The 16,185-nt window shown below is 47.0% G+C and overlaps 1 protein-coding gene across 4 annotated transcripts in view; it reads left to right on the forward strand.

Annotated features, from left to right (window-relative positions):
* The first annotated feature begins 185 nt into the window (after positions 1 to 185).
* Positions 186 to 16,185, forward strand: part of GSG1L (GSG1 like) — a 56,472-nt gene continuing 40,472 nt past the window's right edge. The window contains exon 1 of one of the 4 annotated variants that reach the window (XM_032125534.1): positions 186 to 2,760. In XM_032125534.1, coding sequence (XP_031981425.1) covers positions 2,460 to 2,760 — 301 coding nt within the window. In that variant the 5' untranslated portion in view covers positions 186 to 2,459. The remainder of the gene's footprint in view (positions 2,761 to 16,185) is intronic. The other 3 variants (XM_032125535.1, XM_032125533.1, XM_032125532.1) reach the window with 3 other exon arrangements.

The following is a 16,185-nucleotide window of genomic DNA, read 5'->3' on the forward strand; positions in this document are numbered from 1 at the left end:
GATTAGGAGTAAAAACAAAATGTAAGAAGTATTTAGGACAAAATTATCCCAGATAACAAAAGTCTTGGATGCCCACCCCTCAGGGAGATAGGCACACAGAGAAACAGAGTGTGCAGGCGTTGGTGCTGCAGGCCAGAAAACACAATCCACAGGGCAATAGGTAGAGAAAATTTGTAAGAAAAGAGCTGTAAAGACCTGTATTCACACTTGGAGAAGTGTGATGATTCAGATGCTGGCAGCCACTTGAAAGACAGTCCTGAAGAACAACATCAGCTTTCTTGTGAAGGCTTTTTGTCAAAGTTTCAAGTGCTTTGTTTATTCCTCTTAGCAAGTGGATAACCCTGAGAAACACAGCAGTGCCACAAACACATTACTGAGTAAATGTCCTGCAACATAAAAATAATTGGAGCAATAATCCTGTGGTCCCCTGAATAGCTATCACCTCTATTTCTTGCAGGCAATTAAAACCAAGGAAGGCATGCTGATTATCTGCCTGCAAGATGTAATGCTGAAAGGGCTGGAACAGGGAGAAGTGCTGTGCAATTCCAACAGGACAAGGAGAGGCACGCTGCTAGTGCAGACCACAGGGGGAAAACCTGGCACTGAGGAGGTGGCACTCAGCAGGCACAGGCAGGGGTAGGCAAGGCGAAGGCTCTTGGGCAGGGACGGATCTGCAGTGCAAAGTTGTTTCACCAAACTTGCAGAGCTGCCATCACAATTGTTCTCACAGAGCCCTGTGAGTTTTCTCACAAAAGTTTTTTGTTAACTTTCTGGTTTATTTATAACAAAAAATGACCAAAGCCAAGTGAGTGTAGAAATAGTGGGAAATCTCACTAAAGCTGGGCTCAGACATTCAGGACAGGCACCAAAAAGAGCCATAGCAAGTCCTGGGGGGGGGGGGGCATCAGGAAGGCAGGAACAGGTCCTGGAAGCCTCAAGGAGAAACTTCACCTCATTCTTCCTGGCCTTCTTCAAGGAGCTGGAGAAACTACCCCCACATGTCACGTCTGCAGGCAGCAAAGCACAGCACAAGCATTGCCTGTGGGCTCCATGAGCACTGCCAGTATGAGCCTGCTTGGCTGCACGGATATTCCCAGGGCTTGCTGGAAACCCACTGCTGGACTGCTCTGAGAGGCCACCAGCATCCCCACGGCCTTTGCAGGATGTCTAAACTAGGCTGGAAGGAAACAAGACTCAGAAGGCACAGAGAGCTTCTTCACCACAGAAAATTGCCTTCATCTACCAAGGAACAGAACGATTGTGTGACAAGTGTGGCCAACCTCAGTGCTGGACACAGGGGCTCATGGGTTCTACCTCCACCACCATCAGGTGCCCTGCTCCTCATGGCGCTCAGTGCTCACCAGAGAGCTGTGAGCAATGTGCAAAGGGGTCGGAAACTCTGTGAGCCAGCTGAACATCGTGAGGGCAATACAATTCTCTTTGGAAATGGGGTATTAAGTATTAAGTGTTCTCTGCTCTCAGCATTGCCATCTGGTGAGTAAAGCCCAGGGTTTGCTCTAATTAGTTCTGTCTACAAACAAGAAAATTTCCTCCAGACCCACTTCAACCAAAACATCTGCAAGCACTGTGTCCGGGAATAAAAGCCTGGGAAAGGGGCTCCACTTGGTGTTATGAAAGATGTGGGTTTCACACATCACACACTTTCAAACCCAAATTCCTCTGGGGCTGCCAGAGCAAGCCTCTGAAGAAAGAGATTTACACCATCATGCCAAAACCAGAATCAGCCCCTGGATTTACTACTCTCTAGCTCAGAGCAGAAATGCTAAAGTACCACTCCATCCCTCCTCCTCCTGGACGAATCTCTACCCTGTGGTACATGAAAAATGCCTTTCACAGCTCCACATAATAAAAATAATAATAATTCTTTTCGGGACTGAGCCGTGACGCCTCCCCCCAGCCCGGCGTGCTGCAGTGGGCTCCGAGCGGTGCCGGGGACGGTGGCAGCGGATGGCAGCTGTCCCTGCCTCCTCCTGCCGCACGCTGAGCCGCTCCTGCCCATCCTACGGGAGCAGGGGACAGCGAGCCTGGCAGCCTGCAGGTGTCTCCCAGCGGAGGAGGCTGCGGAGCCCCTCGGGAGGATGATGTGTGGTAGCCGAGCAGATGTTCACTCGCCTCTGGTGCTCCTCGGGAGGCAGAGCCGCTCCGGTCCCCTCAGCGCGCTGAAGCTCCGCGGCTGCGAGAGATCGGCCCCGCTGCCGCGCCGGCAGCTGCTCCTTTAACGTACAAAGGCAGGGTTTCAAGTGAAGGGGAAGAATGGGAGTCTGGCTGCAGAGCTTCCTTCACCGCTTCAGCAGCAGATTGGAAGAAGCTGAGAGTTTTGATGCCTGGACAACTGGATTCTGAATCGTGAGAAGCTTTGAAACCTCCCCCCCTCCCAAATAAAACAAACCCCTTTGACTTCTTCTCTCAGCAGGAGGGGGAGGGAGGGCGGATTTACCATGAAGACAAATCGAAGATGCAGAGCCCTGCTAGCAGTGAGTCTGAATCTGATGGCTCTCCTCTTCTCTACAACAGCTTTTATCACGACCCACTGGTGTGAGGGCACACAGAGGGTCCCCAAGCCGAGCTGTGGGAAAGAGAAGAAGACAAACTGCCTCAATTACGGCGGGAATGAGACTGCAAATGAGACGAACCAGAATGTGGTTCATTACAGCTGGGAGACGGGAGATGACCGCTTCCTTTTCAGGTATTTCCACACTGGGATCTGGTACTCCTGTGAGGAAAATATCAATGCTGCTGGTAAGTATAAAACAACTTCCTTCCAGCCTGTGTCGCTTTGTGTTTGCCTCAGTGTGATAAGCAACGGGCAAGCCGTTCTGGGCTGTATCTTAGAGCAGATTCGCCCTGCGGAGAGAGGCAGGGTTTTAACAGTTCTTTGTTGAAAAGCAACCTGTTTCCTGCGAGAGCAGGGATTTGCTTGTTTACCTGCTGGCTGCTGCAGGGTCTGAGCTCTCCAGCCAGCTGAGCCCCTGAGCAGCAGCGTGTGCCACCCTCCCGGGCACTGCAGCCACAGACTGGGCAGCGCTTCCCCGCCAGCTGCTCCTTGGAGCGCTCGGAAGGCAGCGGCCGTAGTTGTTAAGGAGGTTCTGACATCTGACGGCAATTGTCCCCAGGACGATGGTCTGAATGGCAGGGGGAGCACAAAGGTCACGGTTTTTACCAGCTGTAGCCCAGCCTGCCTCTTTTCGGCTATCCCTGAAGTAAATGACCACCCGCGAGCCCTTCCTGGAGTGTATATTCATCGAATAGAGAAATGCAGTTAAAGGGTACAACTGGGCACAAGAAAGCTCTCTTCTGTTCCCTGCTCAGCCATTTACTTGCTGGGAACCACTCAAAAAGACATCTCTCCAGTTTATCGGGGCATTCATTTCCTCTGCTGTAGCCTGGCACTTCGCAAGAAATAACACACTGGAGGGTGGGTGGCAGGCAGCTGCCTTGGGACCAGTTTAAGTCTCAGCAGATGAAAACTGACAGTCCCTACTCCCAGAGCTGTCTGCTAGAGCTAACATCCACACTCTGCTTTTGAAAGAGCCCTTTTCTAGATTATGTGATGGAAAAATAAAGTTTAAAATGTGACACAGTATGAGATGATGGATTGTGGATATTTGTTCCTCTCTGGGCTGCTCCCATCCCATCCTGCCACTGCCCAAGGAGCAGACTGGGGAGTTGGTCCTTCACTGCTGGGAGAGAGGAACAGTTAACCATGGATGTGCTGTGTCTCTGAGAACACAGCCCCTCTGGTAATGGGAAGTTTGTGGGATCATGGTAGAATTCTCTCTGAGAATGTACTATTAATTGGGGCAAACCTGGGAAACCTCTCAGCCTGTTTCATCCCAAGGGCTTGTGCATTCTCCCTGGTGTTTTTGAGGAGAGTACTTGCAGAATTAGCTGCTCATTAAAACTCAATTTAATGTTAAAAAAAGGAAAGTTCATGAACTCCAACCTTGGGACTGCAACAGCTCCAGGCTGAAATGAGATCACCAAAGCAACACTCTTGATGTTAGAAAGAAAAACACAGAAAAGAAGATTATTTGTCTTACTGATTTGGGAATCAACTTAGGCCACAGCAGCCTGAGTGATCAGCCTAAGACTCTCTGAGCATCTTAGCTGGGGTTGGCACAATCAAGGATGCCCATATTTCTGGCAGATATTGAAATCTTTCCAAGTCAAGATTTATGTGTGAGATAAGTTGTAACTGTGTGACTCTAGCCCACTCAGAAAAGTGAGTTATCTGTGGGAGAAGAGAAACACAGTGATCTATTCTGTACCGGGTAAACAAAGCTGTGCTGTAGTGGGTGATTTCAGGAGAGAGTTGGAAGCAAGCTTTAAAAAGTTCTGGTGAAAGCAAGAGAGAAGGGGGTTGCTTCTCCCTCCCCACACACCCACAGCAGCTCTATGAGTGTTTCCTCATTTGAAACACTAACCTGGGGGAAAGTATTCTTCAGTTAGCAGACTAGGAGTGACCAACCTTTGGAAATAACCCAAGCAGGTACAGGGATATTCTGGCTTAGACCGAGAGCTGCCTCTTTCAGATTTACCATGTCTTCTTCTAGTAAGGACGGGAACAATGTAATGGACACGGGTCTAAATTTGTCCCTAATAGTGCCAACATAAAATACTCAACAGCTCTTCACTCAGACTGATGGGTTTGTATTACCAGACTGTCAGAGTGTTGCCATGGCCTTTTGCAGCCCGACTGATGATCATTTCATCTGAGCCGCAGGGCAGCGAGGCACCAGCCAGCCCCAACTCAACAGCACAGGGACTGTGCTCACATATACAGCCCCCACTCAGTATATCTGTGGGGAATCCATCCCAGAGGCTCATCCCACCATCCTCAGCACACCTACTGACCCCAGTTCTGCAGGCATCACAAGTCACACAGTCGTGTGTGTATTAAATAGCATTGTATTAATTCTGTTAAATAGTAGTGTATTAAATTAGTCAAAGTCCCCAGCTCAAATGCACTGTATGCTGCCAGCAGTATCTTTCTTACAGCTTTACCAGCAGCACACTGAAGTGACTGCAGCAGCCTTGCTCCAGGCAAAGTCCCTTCCACAGTCACTCACAGCCTCACACTTTGTCAGCAGAGCATATGGCCAGAGCCCATGGTCAGCACCATTCCCACAGCTCCCACCCCATCCCTGATTCCTCCCTGACTCATTGATGTCTGAATTTAGGCAACATGAGGAGAGACCTCATCACAGTCTACAACTTCCTCGTGAGGGGGAGAGGAGGGTCAGGCAGTGATCTCTTCTGTCGTGACCAGTGACAGGGCCCAAGGGAATGGCCTGAAGTTGTATCGGGGAAGGTTTAGGTTGGATATTGGGAAAAAATTCTTCCCCCAGAGGGTGTTTGGGCACTGGAACAGGCTGCCCAGGGAACTGGTCACAGCCCCAAGGCTGTCAGAGCTCCAGGAGTGTCTGCACAACACCCTCAGGGACAGGGTGGGATTGTTGGGGTGTCTGTGCAGGGCCAGGAGCTGGACTTTGATGATCCTTGTGGCTCCTTTCCCACACAGGGTCTTCTGTGATTCCGTGCTGGATCCCACCAGGCACGTGTGAATGCCAGTAACTCTCTCTGTGATCATGGTACTGCCAAAACTCTCCAGAGCCTCCAAACTTTCACAGCTATGAGCCCCATTCTTCCTCCAGCCACCAGGCTTTTGATTTCTCTCTCCTCCAGCCACACTGTCAAAACTTTCTGCTCCCTGCACTGGTGCAGCTGCAACACTGCAGATCTTGTAGTGCCACCAGGACCAGCTCCCAGCAGGCTGATGCTGCAGGGAACAGGATGCCAGGGCTCCCACTTGGCTGGAGGGGGTGGGACTCACACCTTAAAATGACATTTAGGCAGCAAGGAAACAAATTTTTGAGTGTCTTCTCCTTCCCCCTGTTTATCTGCAATGTGCATTTAGATTCCAGAGGCTGAGGTGCAAGCAGCATGCCATCCACTTTGTGAAGAGCCCAGCGGAGCATGCCTGCCTCTTGGTGCCAGTTTCTGGTTTCCACTGACAGCTCTAACAGAGATTGAATGCTGTGATTATTTCTGAAATAATTTGTGAATCTAGAGTTTATTTTTATCCAGCATGTCTAGGACAGCTCAAGAATTCAAAAAGCATTTAGTACCTGAGAAATGTAATTGTGAATCCCCTCTGGGAATAGAGGGACTGGAGCATTTTTATTTCATTGGTGGGGGAGTCCTGTAATTATTTAGCACAGTTTCTGACTCAAAAGTGTGCTGAATCCCAGTCTACCAGAAGGAGGACAAGGTTCTCCCTTTCAGAGTGGGTTCAGTGCTTTGGATCCCACACAGGGGGAGGCGTCTTCTGTAGGAGCAACACACTCAGCCTTGGAAGGGGATGAAGATAAAGCTCTGCAGACTGTGCTGGCCATGAGTCCTGTTCTACCCTCACAGGCTGTACTTGGGGCCTCCTCCTGGGCTGTGAACTCCTTCACCATGGCTAGATGTCTCAGAGACAAGCTCACCAGCATTTAATTTCTTATACGTGACTTTGAGCATGTATCTTGTTGCACACCCGCAGTCAGGGTCTGTGCTTGGGCACCACAGGGCACCTCACAAGGTACCACACAAGGGGTGCACTGATAGCAGCAGTGGTGAGCCAGCTGGTGGATTCCATGGCTCAGGAACACACATGCCATGAAAAAATTAACCCATGAAGTAGGCAAGGTGGCATATCATATCCTAATAGGGGAGTTTGAGAGCTGGGAAGCAATAACAAGTCAGTCAGTTTTGCTCAACAGTGTGTTTGCTTTGATGTTAATAGAAAAACACCATGAACTCAGACCTTGCTTTAGTTGCCAGTGAACAAACAAGCTCAGTATTGACATCCACAGTCAGAGGGGAAGAGCAGTGCCCAGTTGCCTTTTAAGACTACTGTCCCAATAACCAAGGGTGCTCACCATGCTCCCTAGAAATCGGGACACCAGGAATGGGTATGCATGGCTTGTTTCGTGGGTTTGGATTGACCTTTTTGGAGGGCAAGGGGTCTGTAGCTCTTTGTGTGCTCTGTACCACCTATTCCTCAGCACTGCTGAAGGAGTAGAGTGGAATTTAGATGGGATGTAAGGATGTGCCAAAATGGGCCAGAAGAGCGGGCATTGAATGCACCTCGAGGAGGAGCCAGAGAAGGAGAGGGGTTTATCCTGCAGAAATGAGTAAATCTGTGACATATAAAGACCAGAACTTGCCCCAGCCTTTCACAGCTCCAGAGTGGTTCTGCAACACCTTTGTCCCCCGCCCCCTGTGATAATCACACATCCCAGTGATTCACCACAGGTGGCTGGCCAGAGAGGGACTGGGGGAAAGCACCTTGTGAGTATATAATTAAAAGCAAGAGGACTTGGGAATTCTTGCTGGATTATGAGAAATACAATATAATTGGCATGACTGAAACCTGGCAGGTTTATTCGCATGACTGGAATGTAAAAATTGCTAGTTATAAATTGTTAGGAAGGAAAGAGTGGTAAAAGGAATGGAGGAGGTAGAGCTCTGTATTAAAGATAAAATTTCCAGTGTTGGAGGAACTGAACCCAGGGAACCACGATAATCTCCATCTGAGGATGTTGAAATAATTGGTACGTGAAAATGCAGGTTTAGAAGCAAGAACCTGTATATCACCTGTATTTAAAGAAAAGTGAAAAAACCTCTACAGGCCACTTGACCCAGGAATCTTAGGATAGTTTTCAGAGAAAGCACTCACTCCATGGCAACAAATAGGTTTTCTCAAAGGTATGGGTTTATTAAAGGTAAATTTTTTACCAAGATGAATCACTTCTCAGACAAGGGTAATGGATTAGATCCAGTCTTTGTGGATTTGCAAGAAAGCATTTGATGGAATGTTCCACTGAAAATTCTTTCCAGAAGAGCTGCAGACAGTGGGAAGGATGGTAAGGACGTGGAGAGAGAGGCAGGCGGGCTCCACAGTGGGGGTCACTGAACAGCCTGAGCCTGAGCTCCAGGCTGGAAGGAAGGCCCAGTGCACAGAGTCGTCATGTTGGTGGGGATCAAGTGACAATGACAGAGCTCAGACAACACACATCATTGACTGCTTCCATGATTCAGGAACAAAAAGGCATAACAGACAAAAATAAGTACTCCTTCCTGCAGAGCTCCCTGCCAGGGGATGTTGAGAAGGCCAAAACTGGGAGTTGCATGGATCCAGAGAGGAAACTTCCATTCCTGTTACTGACAGGACAATTTTAGAGTAATCCCAGGCTGGGAAGTCCTCAAACTGCTGCTGCAGTACTGGTGTGACAAGGGGAGTAGAGGAGCAGAATCACCCTATGCCCATTCCTTCATTCTTCCCTAAATAACTGTCACTGGAGACAACACAAAGACAGTGGAGCAGGAAGACTTTTTGCATCAAATTGTGTTGCAGATTTACTTTATTTTATTGATTATCATGGGGGTAAACAGATTGTAAACTGACTAAAGAACAGTCTTACAAGGAGACTGTGGCAAGTAATACAAAAGGGAGAATTATCCCAATGGAGACCAGATATTTCTGGTTGTCCTCAAATTTGGTTTTGGGATGGATTCTGTTATTGCTGGGATTAGCAATCTAGGAAAAAAAGAACTAGGGATATAATTTGTGTCACCTAAAAAAATGAAGGGAAGATGAATCTTACAGCCAGCCCATGGCCATAAGCAAATGTAGGTGTCTGTGCCCAAACTGATCAACACCATCATTACAGTGGAGAGTAGGGAGCACTCCTTGGGAGATTACACTGCTCCTTCTGCAGGATGAACTAAAACCTGGGATTACGTGTGTGCCTCATTGGCCAAAAGGGAATTTGTCTAAGATGGTGCAAGTCCCAGCACAGAAGTCTTAATTTGAAGAGAATAATCCTGCTTTGAATGTGCTTCTTATGTGTGCTGCCACACAAAATCTGGGAGTACTGGCATTACAGAGGAGAGATTTGTGTGCATAACTGGAGTTGTAAGAGCAGTGTTACATTTTACAGAAGGTTGAAAGCACCAGATGCCAAGGCCTAAAGCTCTGTGAGGTCACAGGTAGGCACCAATTGCAGGGAGAAGATAAGAACCAAGTTGGGGGCCAGTATTTGTCCGTGGGGTGGCTGAGAGCTGCCAAGTGCTGTGACATAAAGAAAAGGTTATTCTAGGGAAAAATCAGCACCACAGGCAACACAAGTGTGTTTTGTAAATGCCATTGTGCATAGGGATGCTAAGAAAAAGGAGAAGGTGAAATAGGTGCAGAGTGGGATTTCCGAGGTAGTTAACGAAAAGAGAATCTCCTCCAAGAAAAGAAAGCTGGTGTTCTGTGCTATAACAGATTGAAGAGCTAGAGGGGATGTAGTGATACCTTACACATATAGGGATAAAGAAAATAATATGACCTAAGCAACTCACAACTGAGGGGAAAAAAGTGACAATCCAAGGACAGGCTCCCAGATGGTGTGTCCGGACCTCACCTCCACAGAGGGCAGTGTGAGCAAAGGAAACCCATGGGCTGAAATGGAGGCTTCCAAAGTGCAGGAAGAACTGTAGGAGAGAAGAGGAAAGTTTCTGGCCTGAGGAACTTGGGGTGAGTCCTGTGTAGCTGATTTGTTGGTGTTTTAAGGAGGTCTGGAGGAGCCCCCTTGCCTCCCTGGCTCACACGGTGCCTGCTCCGTGACATTCCTGCTCCGAGGAGGCTGCTGGGCACCAGTGGGAGCCAAGAAAAGAAATAGCTGCTGCCTGGGTGCCCATCACGTTTTCTGGAGGTTTTAATGCCTTGCCTAAAGCAGCAGGAATTGGCTCCAGGTGGAGGCAGTGTGTGAGGAGGCTGCTCTGCCGCTGCTGACATTATTACAGCTTCTCAGGATCTAATTGGTATGGCTGCTCATGCACTGAACATTAAACTGATGATCTAATTTGGGATCAGATGGGAAATCTCCCTCAGGCTAGATAACAAGGAGAGTAACAAATTTTTGCCTTCCTTTACAGCATGGGAAGGATCCACTGCAGAAAAGCACTTGTGAACTCCTCCTAACAAATCCCTGGTATTTTGCTTTCAGGATGAGATAGGCCTGGCCATAGGAATTTACAGATTTATTCGTGTTCCTCACGAGGACTCCTGCTCCCTTCCTGTGGTACATGATAGCTGTGATTTCTGTGGTGGTGATTGCTTTATTGCAGACATTCAGGTTTTTATAGGATGTTGGGGATATTTTGTGTCTGCGGTGCTCTGGGAGTTTCGGATTTTAGGTCCTCCTGATCCCGCTGGGCAGACGAGCTGTGTGAACATCTATCATCCATAAAACATGGCCATAAAGTCCCTGCAGGCTGAGCCTCATAACGGAGCAAAGTAAGGGGCCAGGCAGCTAACTACTGCTTATTAGATATGTTACTCTTCCTCACAAGTGTTTGGATGTGTCTGTTCTCAGACATTTAACCCAGTAGACTTAAAGGAAACATCTGAGGAGTTCTGGTAGTTCCTTGTAAATGGGATAAACTTCAAAGGGCTGGAAGATTAACACATAGGTCCCAGATTTCAAAGAGAACTGAGATGCTTTACCCCAGTGTCAGCGCAAAGTATGAACAGATGCATTCAGGGCTAAGGAAATACATAAGGGATGGAAGATCAATCATCATGGTATCCCCGTGGTTTTTAAATTACACCAGACTCAATCCTGATGTTAAAACTTTCCTTATGTGGAACTAGGGGAAGTGGCTGAGTGACAGATCTCAAAACTGGGACGTACAGGTTGTTGTGGTTTAACCCCAGCTGTTAATTAAGTACTGCTCAGCCCCTCGCTCCCTCCTGCCCATGTGGGGTGGGGAGGAGAGTCAGAAAAAGGTAACACCAGTGGGTTGAGATAAGAACAGCTTAATAACTGCAATAAAGTAAAATACAAAAACAAATAATAATAAAAGTAGAGGAAAGGGGAGAGAGAGCACTAAAACCCCCCCAAAACATGTTGCACAATGCAGCTGCTCACTGCTGCCCAGCCCAACCCAAAGCAACAATTGACAGCTCCTAGCAAGCTCTCCCCAATTTACATACTGAGCATAACATTCTCTGGTCTGCAGTATCCCACTGGACAGCTCAGGTCAGCTGTCCTGGCCATGCTCCCTGCTGGCATTTTGTGCACATCCTCAGTGGCAGAGCATGAGATGCTGCAAAGTCCTTGATTCAGATAAGCCCTGCTCAGCAACAACCCAACCACCACTGTGTTACCAACATTATTCTCATCCTAAGCCCAAAACGCAGCCCTGCACCTGCTAATAGGAAGAAAATTGAGTCTATCCCAGCTGAAACCAGGATAGCAGGGAATAGGGTGCTTCTAGCAGGACCCTCTGTTAGTCCCAAATCGGTGAAATTCCAGTGTTCTTGTTGCTAGACCAAAAGGCAATATAAATCTTTGCTGATCTAGCTTAGAAAGGAATACAGAAGCCAGTGGGTAATAAGAAGCAGATGTAATTACTGTGGAATGACATGGCTTGTAGAATAGTCACAGGTAAACAGAATCCACTTTCATGTGTTCCTCCTTCTGTCTGGCTACGTTTGGTGGGGAGAAGGACTCAAACCATGCTTACAATGTGGAAAATCAGTTGAGAAGTAGAGACATTCCACCATGCTTAAAAAAACCCACATCATACAGCCTGATTTCACTGTGCATCACCCAGCCAGGCAAAAAACACTAATGAGAATTTGTTTCAGAGTTATTGTGTACATGCCTGGAAATAAGGTTCACAAGAGGAAATGCAAGCACAACTTTTTTTCACTTGATTTCAAAAACTGGATGTTCATTTCCAGTGTGCTGCAGTTCACTTCCTTTAAAAGTCATGAAGAAAAGGTTAAAGTTACCTGTTTCCATACCCCAAGCCAGGGATGCCTGCCTGGAAAAACAAGATATCTCAACTGAAAGAGCAAGCAGGGCAGGGACAGGAGGACAGGAGAAGGCTAGACTTCATGCAGTGAGGGACATACAGCAGCTGAATCCTCTGGGAAGAGCATTGTTTTTTGTCTTTCCCAGTTTTCTGGATGTCTCAAGGATCCTGGATTGCCAATATCTAGTTTATTTTGGCATATTCGCATTGGCTCAGGGTCAGCACAGTGTGGCAGATGGTCACCTCTGGGATGAGCAGGTGAAACCCTCCCCTTCACGTTCTATGGCTTCAAACGCTTAAAGCAACTCAGAGCTCCTTGATTTAATGAAGTCAGCTCTAATTTGACACCAAAATCATTGAAAACCTCTCAGCACTTCTGTTTCCATGATTTTCACAATCACTTGGAAACCAGAACTATTTTCCAGCTCTCCAAATGATGGATGTGTGTACACATCCTTCAGGTCTTACCAAGATAATCAGCAGAGTCTTGTGACTTGGCTGCGTTTCAATTAGACATGATTTGAGAGCAGCCTGTGGAGACATTTGCTTTTAGATGCTGTGTAAGATTATTCACGTCAGGGAGAGTTGCAGCCTGGAAGAAGCAGTTGCCATGGCATAGTCCCAGGCAGCACCGACAGCATTCCCAGCTCTGCCCACACTCCCTGCCCTGCACAGCCCTTCCCTGCTCCAACCAACCAAGAGGGAACCCCACGGTGTGAATGGGACCTCTCTGACAAAATTAGACACGTTCCTTCAGGAATATGCAAACTGAGGAAAAGTGCACGCCTGAAATGAAAAAAGTGGGAAGCTTTAAATTTTTCCACTTTTGAAACGTAGGAAGTTTGAAGGGATTGGATTTGCTGAAGGAGAACAGCAGTACAGCATTCAGGTTTAAAAACAATCCCAAAGGCGATACAGACTGTGAGTTGTCACTGAGAAATTGGGCAAATTCTCAAGATATTTAGAAGTAGCAGAAATGTTGATGGGCAGCAGCAATGAATGGCAGCTGTCAGACGAAGAGAAAATAATTGTCTGCATAGTTCAAGGCATATTTTTGTGCAATTCTGTGTGAATTTGTTTATTTTCCAGAAGAAAATATAGCTCCGGCAAAATCAACAGGGTCAACTGGAAAATGTTGATTTTACGGATTAACACTCAAATTTCATTAGGAAAAAAAAGTCAATTAAGTGCTCTGAGACAGCTTTAATCACAATTTGAATATTTCAGTTGGTAATTAACCTGATACAACTCTGTTTGAGTGAGCCCATTAACCTGCATTTTCCCTCATGTAGTACTTTTTTTCACTGAAGTTGTGTCGGAGTCCTCAGCCTTGTCTAGGCTGGGATCCCTTGAGGATTATGCCTTTTTTTAGACAAATACAATTATTTTACTCTCAGTAGATGATGTGGGATCTCATCAGAATCACATGACTCCAGATATAACTGGAGAGATAAAGATTTGTTAGGGCCTGGTGGGAAAAAAAGGGGACCTTGCCTGTCGTAGGCTGGGAGCCAGGGTGTTACATAAAAGGGAATGTTGTTCAAAAGAAAATTGAAATTCATTTACAAATTTCCATCATAACTGCACTTTTGAACTCATAAAATTTTATGCAGAAAAAGTGGATACAGACAGCGTTTTCTTTCTTCTTTTTTTTTTGGTGAGATGAAAAGCAGAGTTATAACAGAGTTCAGCCAGAACTACCAGGTTTCTTTTAAGTCAATTAACTAGAATATTTTCAGACCATGTCACTGCAAGACATACAAAATAGGATTTTTCAGGGTTGTTTTTATTTTGCTGCTCTCATTATTAATCAGGCATTTACCCCTGGCTCAGAGAGGAAAGAACTTAGGAATGCAGGACCAAAAAGTAGGATCCAGAACATCAACTTCTGCTCTTTGCTATGACAACAGCCATGTTAGAAACAGAATATTGTCTTGAAGCTGAAGCGCTTTTTGGGTGTTTTTTCTGCCCTCTTCCTGATTTCCAGTCTAAACCAAACAGGTTCCTGGCCTGTGTGAGGTCCTGAGGACAGAAACAAACAAAACCACACCTTTTAGGTGGAAGAAGGAGCAGAATGTGGGTCTCACAAAGGCTTAAAGGCGAGGGCACACAGGGCTTGATGACATCTGTGTGCTGGAGCTCAGACCCAGTTTATGTGCACCCAGACCTGCCTTACAGCTGCCCTGTGCAGCTCTCTAATTCCATGGGCCCAGAGAAGAGCTCTAACGCTGTCCACGTCATTAATTGTTGTCTTCCCTGATGGGGGAGACGTTCAGATTTGTGCCAGGAGACAAAAGGAGGCAAATGGGACTTCATGGCTTCTCAGTCTCCTGATAGGTGTTTATTAATTCTAATCTAAGGAGTACAAGCCACTGGCATGGCTTAGACATAGCACAGAGCAGAGAATGCAGCAAGAAGACAACTTAGCAAGATCTCACAGCCTTTTTAAAGGTAAATTACCCAATGAAAACTTAAAACACAAGGTATTTTCACTTTTTCACCACTGTCCAACAAGCTCCTAAATCACGTAGACAGGAACTGCGGAATTCTGTATCCAATCATCCCAGACCACTATTGCTGCAAAATATGGAGTTAGTGAAGAAGGAGAAAGAAGCTTTTAACTACAACTTATCCTCCATTTTGAGGTTTTCTACTTCTATCTATTTACTATGCAAATAGACCTAAAACTCTAAATCTTTCACCCTGTGATAATCTCACGTAGTATTGTATCACCTAATTCACACCATTGTCGATTCAAATTCTTCCCAGAGGCTAGGCAAATTTTTCCATGGACAAAGGTCAAAACCAGTACTGTCCAGGGGGGTAAAACCTTTCAAAACAGGCAGAGAAATATTCTCTGCATTCTAGGTTCCCACAGAGCTCCATGGTGGAAGCCACAGCCCGGCATGTGTGACATACCCACAATATGTGCAGGGCAGGGCAGAGCAGGGAAGGCAGCCCAGGGCCCTGGAGGCAGCAAACTGTGTGACCTGATGGTTCTTTGGGACCTGTTTGTCTCCACGACAAGATGGGAGAAGTCTGTCTGAGAGGATGCTGAGCATGCCCACGAAGCTGAGCCTGGGGACTTTAAGGCTCAGGAAATTTCTTTTCTTTCATCCATTTGCTGCTGGGCCCTTCTCATCCAGGCTGGGCAAGTATTCAAACACTCACACACACACACTCCCACACACACACACGTGCAAGCCCGGCACTGATGTCTCTGACCACACAGACCCTCGGAGAGAGTTGTGCCTTCATCAGCAGCCACAGAAACATCACCCCCAGCACCAAACTTGCTCCTCTTCCTCCTCAGCCTGTCCAGGTCTGCAGATCCTGCTGAAATATGCCCACCCCTTCCCGCTGCAGATGCACGGGTACATCATTCTGGTGGTCCCTCAGATACTTTCATGGGCTGTACGTCTATTACTCATACAACCTCAAGACTCCTCTCCACCCACCAGCTCAGTCTTTCCAGATGTGTCTCCTCCCACGCTCTGGCTGCTCCAGTTTGAAGTTCCCCAGCAAGTTACAAATACTCATAAACATGCACATATACAGAATTAGATTAATCAATCAGGATTAATTAGATTAATTAATCAGGATTAATTAGACGCAGATAAATTTTGGATTTATTAGCCACAGATAAATTTTGGATTGGATAAATCTTACTAGTTCCCAGTCCTGCAGGTCCCTGTGACCCACATCCCTTTCTTGGGAAGGCCAGCAGAGACACAGCTGAGCCCGTGCACAGTCAGTCTGATTAGGAGGGAGTGTGTTTGCAAGGACTAGCACAGATGGTGTTTCCACCTCACTCTCGGGAAGTCACAGAAGAAGCTGGTACCAAGTGCTTTGCTTATAGCTGTTTAGGTGTTGGGCATCCCTCTCCTCCTCAGCCTCCAGCAGCTCCCTGTCACTGCTGAGCTCTGCACGTGCACTGCTCATGGCCATCACTCCTGAGGGGAAGTGCAGAGAATCCAATCCAGGCCCCACCTCTTCTTTCTGCGTGAGTGAAGTGCAGGAGAGGTCACTCCTTGGCTTTCTTCTCTGACAGGATCACAGCTACAAACGGGTGAAGGCAGGACTCTCAGGGGATGAATCCTAGAGACTCTTCTTGTTGCTTCTCTGAACAGCCTTTTCTGTATTCTCTAAAGACTTTCCAGGAGCCTGGTTAGGAGGACAAGATGCATCTGGAAAAGGACAGCACAGCAGGATAAACTCTGCCAAGTCTAAAATTAAACTTAAGAGGGCTTAAGAGATCAGTTATACAAGATACCCAAAAATAACTTAGAATAAATCCTAAGAGGAACA

This window comes from Corvus moneduloides, chromosome 16 (assembly GCF_009650955.1).
Source record: "Corvus moneduloides isolate bCorMon1 chromosome 16, bCorMon1.pri, whole genome shotgun sequence".
NCBI classification, from domain to species: Eukaryota; Metazoa; Chordata; class Aves; order Passeriformes; family Corvidae; genus Corvus; species Corvus moneduloides.